At 41.0% G+C, this 12,238-nt stretch overlaps 2 protein-coding genes across 5 annotated transcripts in view; both read right to left on the bottom strand.

Moving 5' to 3' along the window:
* Window positions 1-12,238, bottom strand: part of MTERF4 (mitochondrial transcription termination factor 4) — a 213,685-nt gene that overhangs the window by 32,285 nt on the left and 169,162 nt on the right. The window contains exon 1 of one of the 2 annotated variants that reach the window (XM_040348907.1): window positions 11-163. The exons of the other annotated variant lie outside the window; for it this stretch is intronic. Coding sequence (XP_040204841.1) covers window positions 11-13 — 3 coding nt within the window. The 5' untranslated portion in view covers window positions 14-163. Of the gene's footprint in view, window positions 1-10; window positions 164-12,238 lie in introns of those variants that run through there. 2 annotated transcript variants of the gene reach the window in all.
* PASK (PAS domain containing serine/threonine kinase) overlaps window positions 7,334-12,238 on the bottom strand; it is a 101,691-nt gene continuing 96,786 nt past the window's right edge. For all 3 annotated transcript variants that reach the window (XM_040348900.1, XM_040348901.1, XM_040348899.1), the window contains exon 18: window positions 7,334-9,334. In XM_040348900.1, coding sequence (XP_040204834.1) covers window positions 9,261-9,334 — 74 coding nt within the window. In that variant the 3' untranslated portion in view covers window positions 7,334-9,260. The remainder of the gene's footprint in view (window positions 9,335-12,238) is intronic.

Raw genomic sequence — 12,238 nt, 5'->3', positions numbered from 1 at the left:
AATCACTCACCATTATCACACTCCTGTCCGAACCTTTATTTTGTCCCACACAGCCAGTCTCACCTATCCTGTGCGCCGATATATACAGCACTTCCGGGGAAACACGAACCTCGCTAAAGAGTTCCGCCTCACTGGAAGCTGCACAGTGTGATCTGGAGGACCTGCAGTGTCACAAAACTCAGTTAAAATAAGTGTAAACGTCCTGGGCCAGAGCAGCCTTCACAGAACTGCGACTTATAATGTTTATATTCTACTGTGTAATATTTGAGTGCTGCTGTTTTGGATATTAGTATGCTAAACAATTTGTTATACATATAGTAATTGTAAAACGTGACCCTAGTATCAGATTTTTTTTGTTAAACTAGAACTAAAGGCAAAACTTTTTGTTTTTTCATTTTGGAGAGAGTAAGGGAGTATTATACACCCCTGTCATTTGTTTCCCTGTCCCATAGTCAAAACAGGAAGTGAGGGGAAATCTCTCCAATGTGAGGCAATACCAGAACTCGTGTCCCCATGGGAAGCTTTTTTTTATCACCACTGACACCAATATTAGGGAGGTCTTTTATTACCACCATTCCTGGGGGTCTTATATTACACCCCCCCCCTCCTGACAGCAATGCTGTTAGGTATTTTGTTACTTCCACTGACACCAGTTCTAGTGGGTCTTCTATTACTCAAACTGACACCAATGCTGGAGGAGGGGGGGGGATAGATGTCTTTTACTACTATCACTAACACCAATGGTAGGGGTGTCTTCTTACTCCCACTGATACAGATGCTCAGGAACCTTCTTCCCCTGACGCAGGGCTATTTACTACTACTCACCTCGGAAATAAAAACATATTTTATATATATATATATATATATATATAAAAAATAAAGTGTAAAAAAACACAGCTTTTATAACACTAACATAGGGGCATTTTGTACTTCCAGCGGTCTCTGATGCTGTGTCCTTTTTGTTACTCCTCCGAGTCCCAGTCTGGCTCAAACTCACTGACGAAAAGTGAATTGACCCTTTGTTTAAAGTTTGGGGACACTTGCCTTCTATGTCAGCTCTGCATCTTCTACTGTGACCTACCTGCTCACAACACTGACCAATGAATCCATAGCTTGATGTGTCCTACAAGGCCATTAATTACTTATTTCCATTGTTTAAATAATCTTGTTCTTAAAATTCTGCACAAAGCACTTTCACATCCAACAGGCTTTAAGGGATTGTGAAGGTTCATTTTTTTATTTTCTAAATAGGTTCCTTAAGCTAGTGCATTGTTGGTCCACTTACCTTTTCCTTCCATTTCCCTTCTAAATTTTTTTTTCTTTGTCTGAATTTCTCACTTCCTGTTCCTCCTCAGTAAGCTGTTCTGGCTGACTAACCACTGTTCGGATGATGGTGGAAAGCTTACTGAGGAGAAACAGTAAGTGAGAAATTCAGACAAAGAAAACAAAACATTTAGAAGGGAAATGGAAGGAAAAGGTAAGTGAACCAACAATGCACTAGCTTAAAGGAACCTATTTAGAAAATAAAAAACAAACCTTTAAAACCCCTTTAAGCCCCTTTGCATACATGGCCATTTAAGATCAGTGCACATCTCCCAGTGTTTTAGGTTGAATTCACACTACGTGCCGTGACAGACGTTTAACTGTATTGTAAAATGCCTGGTACTGCAGAGTCACACAGGAAACAATAACTTCCTATGTGTCCCAATTATGCTGTACTGCAGCACATTGCGATAAATTAATTGTATGTTTTATATACTTCAAATAAAGTTTGTACAAAATAAAAAGGGGGGGGGACCCATGTGATGTGCTGAATAGCACATACACTACCCCCTACTGCGGCCAGCAATGGAGAGCTGCCAGAGCAGGGAATCGCTCTGGCAGGTCTCAGTTGTAGTGTGAACCCACCTTTAGTGATTCCTGGCAGCACAGATGCCACATCCAGTCCAGCTGCAGGCAGTCTGTCAAAGTCAATGGCAGCTGGATGCTGTACTGAGCGGTACTGGCGTTTAGGGCCCTGTGCATTTATAGAGAAAAGACCAGAATGCAGAATACCCGTGTTTCAGACCTTTGCCCCTGAATGTGTAGGGCTCTAAACACCGCTACCATTCAGGACATTGTGCAAGGGACCCCAAGTGTTGGCAACCCTTTTCCTTGACTTGGGCTGTAAAGGCTTTGGCAAAAGTGTCAAACAATTTCTGACTTAAAGGGATACTAAAGTGTTTTTTTTTTTTTACAGCTCGTTTTGCATTGAGTGGCTGGGAACATCCTCTTCTGGGGTCCCTCGGTGGCTCGCGCAGCTCCTCCCCGCACTAGATAACACCCTTGGAGAAGAGCTCTCCCGAGGGGGTTACCTTGCGGGCACGCTCCTGAGTCATACACTCAGCGTCCATAGACACCGAGTGTATGACTCGGCCCCACCCCCTGGGTCATTAGATTTGATTATCAGCAGTGTTAGCCAATGGCTGCACTGCTATAAATCTATCCAATCAACCCCAGGACTCCGTGGAGAAAAGCATGTGGGGATGCGCCGAGCAGGTAAACTGGCTCAGGTAATTAAAACGGGGGGCTGGTCATTGCCAGGTGTTTTTTCACCTTGATGCATTAAGGTGAAAAAACACAAACCTTTACAACCCCTTTAATTCTCCAAAAAAAACATTGTTTACACTTACAAATATATATACACATAAAAAAAAAAAAATCCACACAAGGTTTGATTTTATAAGTGCATTTAATATATCTTTCAATGGTTTAGGCCTCTATCACATGAGGGTCGTGTTTACCTGAAGGGGAGTGCACAGGTGTTACATACATCATGTCCTATTGATAACAATTGGGACAGAGCCGCAGCTCTCAGGCCGGATTCACACGGTCGCCGCATGCGGCTCACAGCAGGGGTCCGGTGCGTGCTGGTTTACCGGTTCAGGTATTTTGGGCTGAAATTGAACCTGAAACGCACCCACTGCGGAGATATGTGAACCGGCTCCATAGAGAGCCAGTCACCTTCTCCTGCTATGCGAATTGAAAGCGGGAAACGCGCATTCAATTTGCATAGGTGTGAACCTGGCCTCAATTTGACATCCGCGTGGGTGCATGTCCCAAAAACGCACACAATTTGTGTTCCAAAGACACGTACCTGTATATCAAATTGGGAGCTGCAGCTGTGTACGTGCGCCCTCTGCATCCCGCGAGCTGCGTGAACACCTGTACATCCCTATGCAGGTAAATACAGCCCTCCATGGGCATACACAATAATATGTCCCATGTGATTGAGGCTTTACACTTAAAAAAAAAACAACGTTAAAAGGCCATATAAAAACAAAAAACTATTGAAAAAAATATAACTGCAATAAATAAAGTGAGACATCAACAATTTTCAGGTTTAGCCTATCACTGTACAGAGGCAGCTGGGAGAACCAGCTACAAATACTGACACTTTTCACAGCAGTTTCATTTGTCAGCTTACATCTATGTAATGTCATCTTCTACATATAATACAGTATAATACTGGCCACCAATGCAGTCACAGCTTTATACTGCAGCAATAGGATCTATAGCAGGGGTCTTCAAACTATGGCCCTCCAGTTGTTCAGGAACTACAATTCCCATCATGCCTGTGAATGTCAAAGCTTTACAATGCCTCATGGGATGTGTAGTTCCGCAACAGCTGGAGGATCCCTGACCTATAGTAATAGATCTCTATACTTGTTCTCTCTCCCAAAGGTGCTCACACGTACAATAATATCTACCAGTGATGGGATGTTATTTAATGGCCAACAATAGAATGTCAGTGTTGGGTGGAATATGTTAAAGGAGAATTATATCCAAGCAGAACGAGCGAAGGTGGTTTATGAAGATCCCTTTTGTTGGGACCTCTCAAGCTAAAAGTTCCATGTCAAGCTCTTCTACTTGAAGTTACAGTTTCAGAGCAGTGCTTAGAAAATACTTTACACTTTCTCCAGTTATTGCTTATTTATGTCCAATTCACACCAGCAGGAGCAGGGCAAGATGTACACGCCTTATCCCGCATGCACTGCGTTATTAAAACGCATTATAGTATTTGCTTCTTTCACAGCTGTATGTCATTATGTTCTGCAGCACTCTGCAATGCATTATGGCGTGCTGGAGCAACATGTCACGTGTCCCACTTTCTTTTCAGCGCACACCATTGCAGCAATTTGTTGTAAACTGCAGCAGTTGGACATTAGGCAAATTGTCTTGCAATGCTGCCCAACCAAGCTGGTGTGAACAAGCTCGTAGTGGAGCGCTACTTTAATGAAACCACCAACACACTTATATGAGCATTCTGTTTTAATCATGAAAAGGCAATAGGTAGTAAGGATAGCAAAGAGCAATTATTGGTCAATCCAAAGCAAAAGACCATCTGCATAAGAGAATTCAAACGCTGATAACTTTATTTATCCGAACAACATGAACACAATGGGTGCCTGTCTAGCATCCCTTCCCCCAACTAAGGATAAGCTCAGGCGCGTTCGCAAACCGCACGTGCAGAACCCGCGAGGAAGTCAGCACTGCGGAGCTCTTATCACAAGCAGTGAGACATTTTCCCCGATCCGCAGCTGCAGAGCACTGTGCAATGCCGACTTCCTGGCGGGCTCTACATGTGCGGTTGCGAACACGCCCAAGCTCATTCTTATCCCCAACACATTAACACACGGGATGGTTCTTTCTATTTTGCCTGGATGAACAAAGTTACCAGCAGGTGAAATTTCTTTGGAGTGCTGCCAGTCTTTTCCTTTAAATTTGTGAAGTCTCTGGGTATAGGAACGAGCCCCTACTGCCATTTAGCATCAGCTTTTCAATGAGGGTGACCCTATTCAGGGCTTGGGAGCAGAATGTTCTCTACTGTTGCCAAATGATTATTATGTTTTATGGGTTACTGCTCATGAATTGGCATTACAAATATATCAGATTCAATTTTTTTAAGGGAACCTGTCGTAGATAACACCAATGTGATGAGCCTTTGGACTGATGAAAGCTGCCATTTTGACTCCTAGAATCTATTCCTCAATCCTAACACGAACCTGCAGTTGGATGTTAGAAAATGTCAGTTTCCATTAAAGGGATTGTAAAGGTTTGTTTTTTATTTTCTAAATAGGTACCTTTAAGCTAGTGCATTGTTGGTTCACTTACCTTTTCCTTCCATTTCCCTTCTAAATGTTTTTTTTCTTTGTTTTAATTTCTCACTTCCTGTTTCTCCTCAGTAAGCTTGCCCCCATCATCCGAGCGGTGGGTGGTTAGTAAGCCAGAACAGCATACTGAGGAACAGGAAGTGAGAAATTCAGACAAAGAAAAAATAATAATTTAGAAGGGAAATAGAAGGAAAAGGTAAGTGTGCCAACAATGCACTAGCTTAAAGGAACCTATTTAGAAAATAAAAAACAAACCTTTACAGTCCCTTTAAATGGTTTTTGTACAGGCCTTTGTCATAGCTGAGCAGCACATTAGTTTCCCAACTCTCCTGTTAGGTGTAGGAATGCTTAAAGGGGTTGTAAAGGAAAAACATTTTTTTCCCCCTAAATAGCTTCCTTTACCCTAGTGCAGTCCTCCTTCACTTACCTCATCCTTCCATTTTGCTTTTAAAATGTCCTTATTTCTTCTGAGAAATCCTCACCGTAATGCAAGGCTTTCTCCCTGGTGTGGAGTGTCGTACTCGCCCCCTGCCTTGGACTACAGGAGAGTCAGGATGCTCTCTACATTGCAGATAGAGAAATGAGCTGTGTGTTAGTGGGTGTCCTGACTCTCCTGTAGTCCAAGGGAGGGGGCAAGCACGACACTCCACACCAGGGAGAAAGCCTTGCATTACTGTGTGGAGTTACAGACAGAAGAACAGGAAGTGAGGATTTCTCAGAAGAAATAAGGACATTTAAAAGCAAAATGGAAGAATGAGGTAAGTGAAGGAGGACTGCACTGAGGTAAAGGAAGCTATTTAGGAAAAAAAATGTACTTTTACAACCCCCTTAAGTTTAGCTGGCCGTAACAATAGTATGCACCAAGTAACCAGCTTCCACCTGATACTTCTCACAGTTGTATTTTGCTTTGTGATAGATTCCCTTTAAACAATTGATTTTTCTTCCTGTGCATGCATATCAGGTCTGTGTGCAGGAATCCTCAGCTATGACATTCTGAGAAATTATTGTAGGTGTGTGCAGCCTCAGAACCAAACACTTTTTTTCTGGGGTCTATAATTTACGACAACAGCTGAACTACTACTGAAAAGAAAATATTTGATTGTCAAAAAATACAGAAAAGAGGATTGGCACAAGGTAATTCAGCACATTGGTCTGAATATTAGTTATATTATATTTGTCAATGAAAGCTATATAAAAAGGAATCATTTAGCAGAAAACAGAGCAGCACATGTTTGTCCTTCCTGTAAGTTGAACAATGTGGATGAGACGGGTACCACTAAGGAAACTGGCAATGAGCAGAATCATTACTGTACTACAAACTAACAATCTGTGCCCAAGTGGCTTCTATGGGGAAAACTGGATGTGGTTTCAATTAGCAGGTGATTCGGAGCTTTTTTTTTGTGTGTATTTATTCCAATCAATTTTAGCACTAATTGGAATATTAATCTTTATAAGAATAGGAAAGAAACTTCACGGATGATTTTAATCTCATACTACTAAGCAATGGATTATTTTTTCTTGGCAATCTTCTTTATTGCAGCACACAGAGTTCAAGGAGAGGTTTAACCGCTCAACAGCATAAGATTAAGTTATCCAATTCGTTTATTTCTTATTCTAACAAGTGAGTAATAATCACTCACATAGGTAGCTCTAAAGACCATGTTACACTGGCAGCACCAGGCACAACTGATCTTTACCATAAAGAAAGCCGCATCCTCGCCAACAGAAATGCTGCAGAACTTTGTTTGCAATGTATAGTCTCACTGGTTTAGCCAGGGAGGGAGCAACAACACAGGGGAAATTACATGCTTTCTAAAGCCTGGTACACACGATCGGATTTTCTGCGGACAAAGCGTAGGAGTTTTATCCAAAGGGCGTTGGCCAGGAATTTGTCTTGCATACAAACGGCACACAATTGTTGGCCAACAAACAGAAAACTTGTTTTTTCAGCTCTTTAGTGCCACCCTTTGGGCAACTTCTGCTAATGTTGTGTCATGGTTAGCATTGCTTCTGAGAATGCGTGTTTGTACTTTGGAGTTTTGTGCACACACGATCGGATAATCCGACAACACACATTTGTTGGCAGACAATTTTAAAGCATGCTATCCAACATTTGTTGGCGGAAAATCCGACAACAATTGTCCGATGGAGCGTACAAACGGTCGGATTATCCGTCAACAGCCTGTCATCACACAATTCCTGTTGGATTGTGTGTACAAGGCTTTAGGAATCCTACTGTAAGTGACAAGATCACTAGTATCACACGGCCTTTAGATTAACTTCCGAGTGACAATCACGTAATTTCTATTACACTGACCTCAATGTGTTGCCAAAGATGAACCTGCCCATAAGAGGTTAATTTTATTACAGCAAGCTGACATTACTGATCTTCCCTTCAGAAAATAGGAGTTCTCTGGCTGTCATAGTGATTCAAAGGCTCCAACATTTTCTTTAAAAAAAATATGCAGATCTGGCTTAACATTCTGCAAAGCATGTATGGTCACCATCACATGAAAAGCACACTGCACATCAAATGTTAATGCAGTAGAAGTATTCCACATTCCTGCAGGGTATGCAAACTTCTACATGCATACTTTGAAAGGATTTGAAAGGATTTTTAAAGGGAACCTGTATTGAAAAATGTGTACACTTTCATTGCTGATGATCAGCTGCAAATGCTAGGTGTCTGGCTTTCTCAGGCTGCAACAAACGTCATACTGCAATGTTCTATGTCTAACTCGGGAAAGTAATAAAGCCAGTGGATTAGTATGACAACCAGGGAAGCAGTGTGTTCTTTATTCAAGGTAAAGCTTGTTTTAGTGATTCTTTAGGGCCCACTTAGACTTGTGTTGTGGTAAAGCAGGTAGTACCAACACGCACGTTAATGCAGGTAGCATGCATCATGGTGCAGTTTTCTTTTGAATGGCACCGCAATACACTAAGGGAACAAACCTGCCTTGCAGCATGCTGAAATGCATGATGCTCGTTACAAATATAAGGGTCATGTCTGATTTTTGGCATATTAGGATGCATTGGAATTCCATTTATTTCAATAGGATGCCTTAACGCATGTTAATGTGCAAGATAACACACGTTAATACATCACAAGGAAGTAAATGGGCGCAAACAATATTACTGAGCATATATCAGCTACTAAAAAAACTGCATGCAGTTTTCTCCAATATAAATCATTTTTCAAGCTCTTTGCTCAATAGAACCTATTACTTATATATTTCTAAAGCTGGAAGGGCTGCTTATATGCACATTAGCTGATCCCTTAAACCAAATATTCAAAATAATGTCTGTGCCCACTCAGCAAAGCCATGCTGTGCCAGTGCATCATCATGACGGAGATGAAACGCAGCATGGAATACTCAATCTAAACGCACAATGGCTATTATTATTATTGTATATTATAGTTGGCACTAGCAGATTTTTGTTATTAACAGGCATTTACAGCAAAGCTAACAGGTAGGAATGTACCATGGTGAATGCTTATGTAAAAAGGCATCCGTTAGGAAATATGTGTATCTTTTCAAACTATAGTAATTGCAGCTATACAAGTTTTCGTATCTTATCATCAGTCTCTTAAAGTAAAAGCAGCAGAAATTAAAACTGAACTTATTCTCTGCAAGTTACATTGGTAATAATGCCACATACAGATGGCAGCACCTACTGCATCCTATGGTAGCAGCCAGCCTATATTATTTTGGCACAAAACCAGTATGGCACAGTAATATGAGCGTACAAAAGGAGGCTGGTTTCCCGTGTAGTCACAACCTTTTTTCATTTCAGTGTATGACATTTTGCACTGGATGAACACAGAGGATTCCGTTCCAACCATAAATATTTCTTCAATGACCAACTGCTATGAACTTGAAATTGTGAAGCACCAGTTGTTCAGTTTGAGGCCATTTGATAATATTGTGGTATGTGATTTAGTGACCTGACCGCATGGGGTTTTAAGCGACAGCTTTTCTTGTAACTTGTCTGTTATTTGTGTTCCAGTGAAATCTGAGTATAGTTGTGTTATAATGCTTTAAAAGTAATACAATCTACAGTATGGCTTCTTCTGGATATCAAATGTATCTCCTGAAGTCATCTTCATCAGTCTTTTCGATTCCCAAATTCTCCATTCCATTCAGTGCTGTAGTTGACAGGAAACTGTTCCAATCCTTCATCTGTAAACAAACACAGTCGTAACAAACGGGCTTGCATTTACTCTCCTTTTATAGGAAATTCTCAAAGATCATCTACAGCAGGGGTCTCCAAACTTTATAAACAAAGGGCCAGTTTATTATTCTTTAGACTTGAGGGGGGCCGGACTGTGGCCAGTGGTAGTGGAAATTTTTCAGGCATCAGCGGGCATAAACATCACCATATTTGGTATTAGGGGAAGGGATAGTACCCCATCTTTGGTATCATTGGGAGGAATAATGCCCTATTATTGGTGTCAGGGGGAGAAATGATGCCCCACTGTTGGGTGTCAGTTGGACAAAAGTGTCTCATTACAGTAAGAGGAATAGTGCCCCAAGGGCCGGATACTGGCAGGCAAAGGGCCACATCTGGCCCCAGGGTCGCAGATTGGAGACCACTGATTTACAGTAAAGGTATCTATAGTCGTTAAAAGGCAGACATCTCTACAGAGAGCTCTATTTGGGAAAAAAAGAAAAAGAAACCAGCTGCGTATACAATCAATATGTTAAAAATGAGAATAGATGTGCAACCATAAAAAAAGCAAACAAAGTGCAAATAAGTGGGTAATGTATAAACACACAAACCTAAAAACGTTTGAGCAAAAATACAATACAATAAGACAATGTAGAAGTGGAAAAAAAAAAAAAGGATCACTACAGAACAGGCAACAAAGTGTCCATTTAAATCAGCTACAAATATTTTGCTGAAACCAAAGGGGCAGAGATCAAACACAGATAAAGGAAAATCTGGGAGACACTTCCATTGTAGTTTATGACAGGGGGTAACAATAGTGAACAAATTTGATTTTCTCGAATTTCAACCAAGTGGTTTTATTTTATGGACCCATTTTAGTTTCTTTTACTACATGAAAGCATTTCCCATGGTATACGATTACTATTCCCATAATTCACATCACTCTAATGTCACAGGTAGGTTACCCAGTATGCATGACACTTGATGTTCTAAAGTAGCCTCTGGACTACCATTCAGGGTTCAAACCCAAAGCACAAAGTTGTAATACCCATGAACAGCCTTAAAAGAGAAGCAACCTTGGAGAAGCTGAGATCTACTTCTGAGCAGACCTGTAGTTTGCCCAAAGTAACAAGTGTATAGCAGGTTGAGCTCTGTACTCACCTTTTAATCACATATCCACTATTGACCAGTTAAAGTCCAGAGAAAAATAAAATAGAAGAATTTTGGGTGGGGAGAAGCACATAGTTCTTTATCTTTCGCCTCCCATAGTGCAGCAGCCTGAGTGCCCAGTCATCAGATTTTGTCATGTGGGCACAGGGGGGAAGGGCCCTAAGTTTTGGATTGGCTCTGAGCTTACACAGCACTAACTTTTTTTTTTTTTTTTTTTGAGGGAAGGGGTTTAGCGGTGAACAGGGGAGAAAATGGAAGCAAATAAAGTATCTATCTAGTAAATATCTTTCTATAGATCTACTGTGCCAAAAGTCACATTTAATTTAAAAACTTTACATAAATAACAACTGAGTGAAAATCTAGTGGGCATAAATATGGATGATATATTTTCTGCTTAGAATTCAAAAACCTCTTTAAGAAATAAGAAAATTGCTAGCAATGTACAAGTTCTAAAACTACATTTGGCCCACTTGACATCATTAAGGAGAAATTTGTCAATTTAGCAGACAAGGGTCAGTAACATATCGGTAGAAACAATGACTTTGCCCTAGGCCTTCATGTTCAACTTCGATGCGACTTCAATGAACGGATCCAGGGAGAGAAGAATCAGAGGAAGATGACATCACAGGGAAGAGAAAAAACAGAGGAGGGGGTAGACCGGAGGGAGAAGACACATTGGAGCTATTTTAATAAAGGAATTTGTCAAAAACCTGTATACTGGTTTTATTTGTTTTTGAACTTTTTTGGGTGAATGAGTAGGGGTACAATGTACTTCCTACTCATTCACATAGGGTGTGGGGACCTGGGAGACCCCTTTTTTGGTGTGGGGTTTCTCCTCAAAACCCTTTGTTCTGGTATGGTCTGTTTTTAAATTATGGAGAGTTATCCACTCTCAAGATCCTCAGAGTACAAGCCGCATATGCCATAAGTCGGATCAGACTTACATTAAAATCAATGGGCTCAAATCGTGCCCAAGTCGGGCCACAGTAGTGCAGGAACCTTTTTAAAAGTCAAACCGACTTTGGTTGGCTCTCATAGGGAACCACTGATTAATACACGCCATGCGACATTCTCCCAAAGTCAGAGTGTATATCACACCAGTGTGAACCCGGGCCTTACTAGGCAAAGATTGGTAAAAGCTGGCCAGCTTGCGTTTCAAGTTCAGTGGGAAGCTGATGTGGACTAGATATGAAAGGTCAGTGACAGCGGGGCAGAAAATAAGTATATAAACAAGCTGGCTTCAACCCCCTCAGACAAATGGGCTAGAGGTAATATGTGCCCAGGGACTGCAGCATCTTCACCATCTGATGCCATTCCTGTTTACAGTGGAAATAAAAAGTCTACACACCCCTGTTAAAATGTCAGGTTTCTGTGATGTAAAAAGACCAAGATAAATTATGTCAGAACTTTTTCCACCTTTAATGTGACCTATAAAATGTACAACTCAGTTGAACAACAAACTGAAATCTTTTAGGTGGAGGGAAGTAAAACAAATACTAAAATAACATGATTGCATAAGTGTGCACATTCTTAAACTAATACTTTGTTGAAGCACCTTTTGATTTTATTACAGCACCCAGTCTTTTTGGACACAGGTATCTATCAGCGTGGCACACTGTTGCTGTAGGCCTCATGGCAGCCTCCCTGACCAGTTTTTCTTCTCATCTTTTTATCAATTTTGAGGTGAAATCCAGTTCTTGGTTATGTCACAGTTGTGCCATATTTTCTCCACTTGATGACTGTCT

The sequence above is a fragment of the Rana temporaria genome, chromosome 4, assembly GCF_905171775.1.
Source record: "Rana temporaria chromosome 4, aRanTem1.1, whole genome shotgun sequence".
Lineage (NCBI taxonomy): Eukaryota > Metazoa > Chordata > Amphibia > Anura > Ranidae > Rana > Rana temporaria.
Note: the sequence above shows the minus strand (reverse complement) of the source record. Positions and strands in the feature narration are given on the sequence as shown.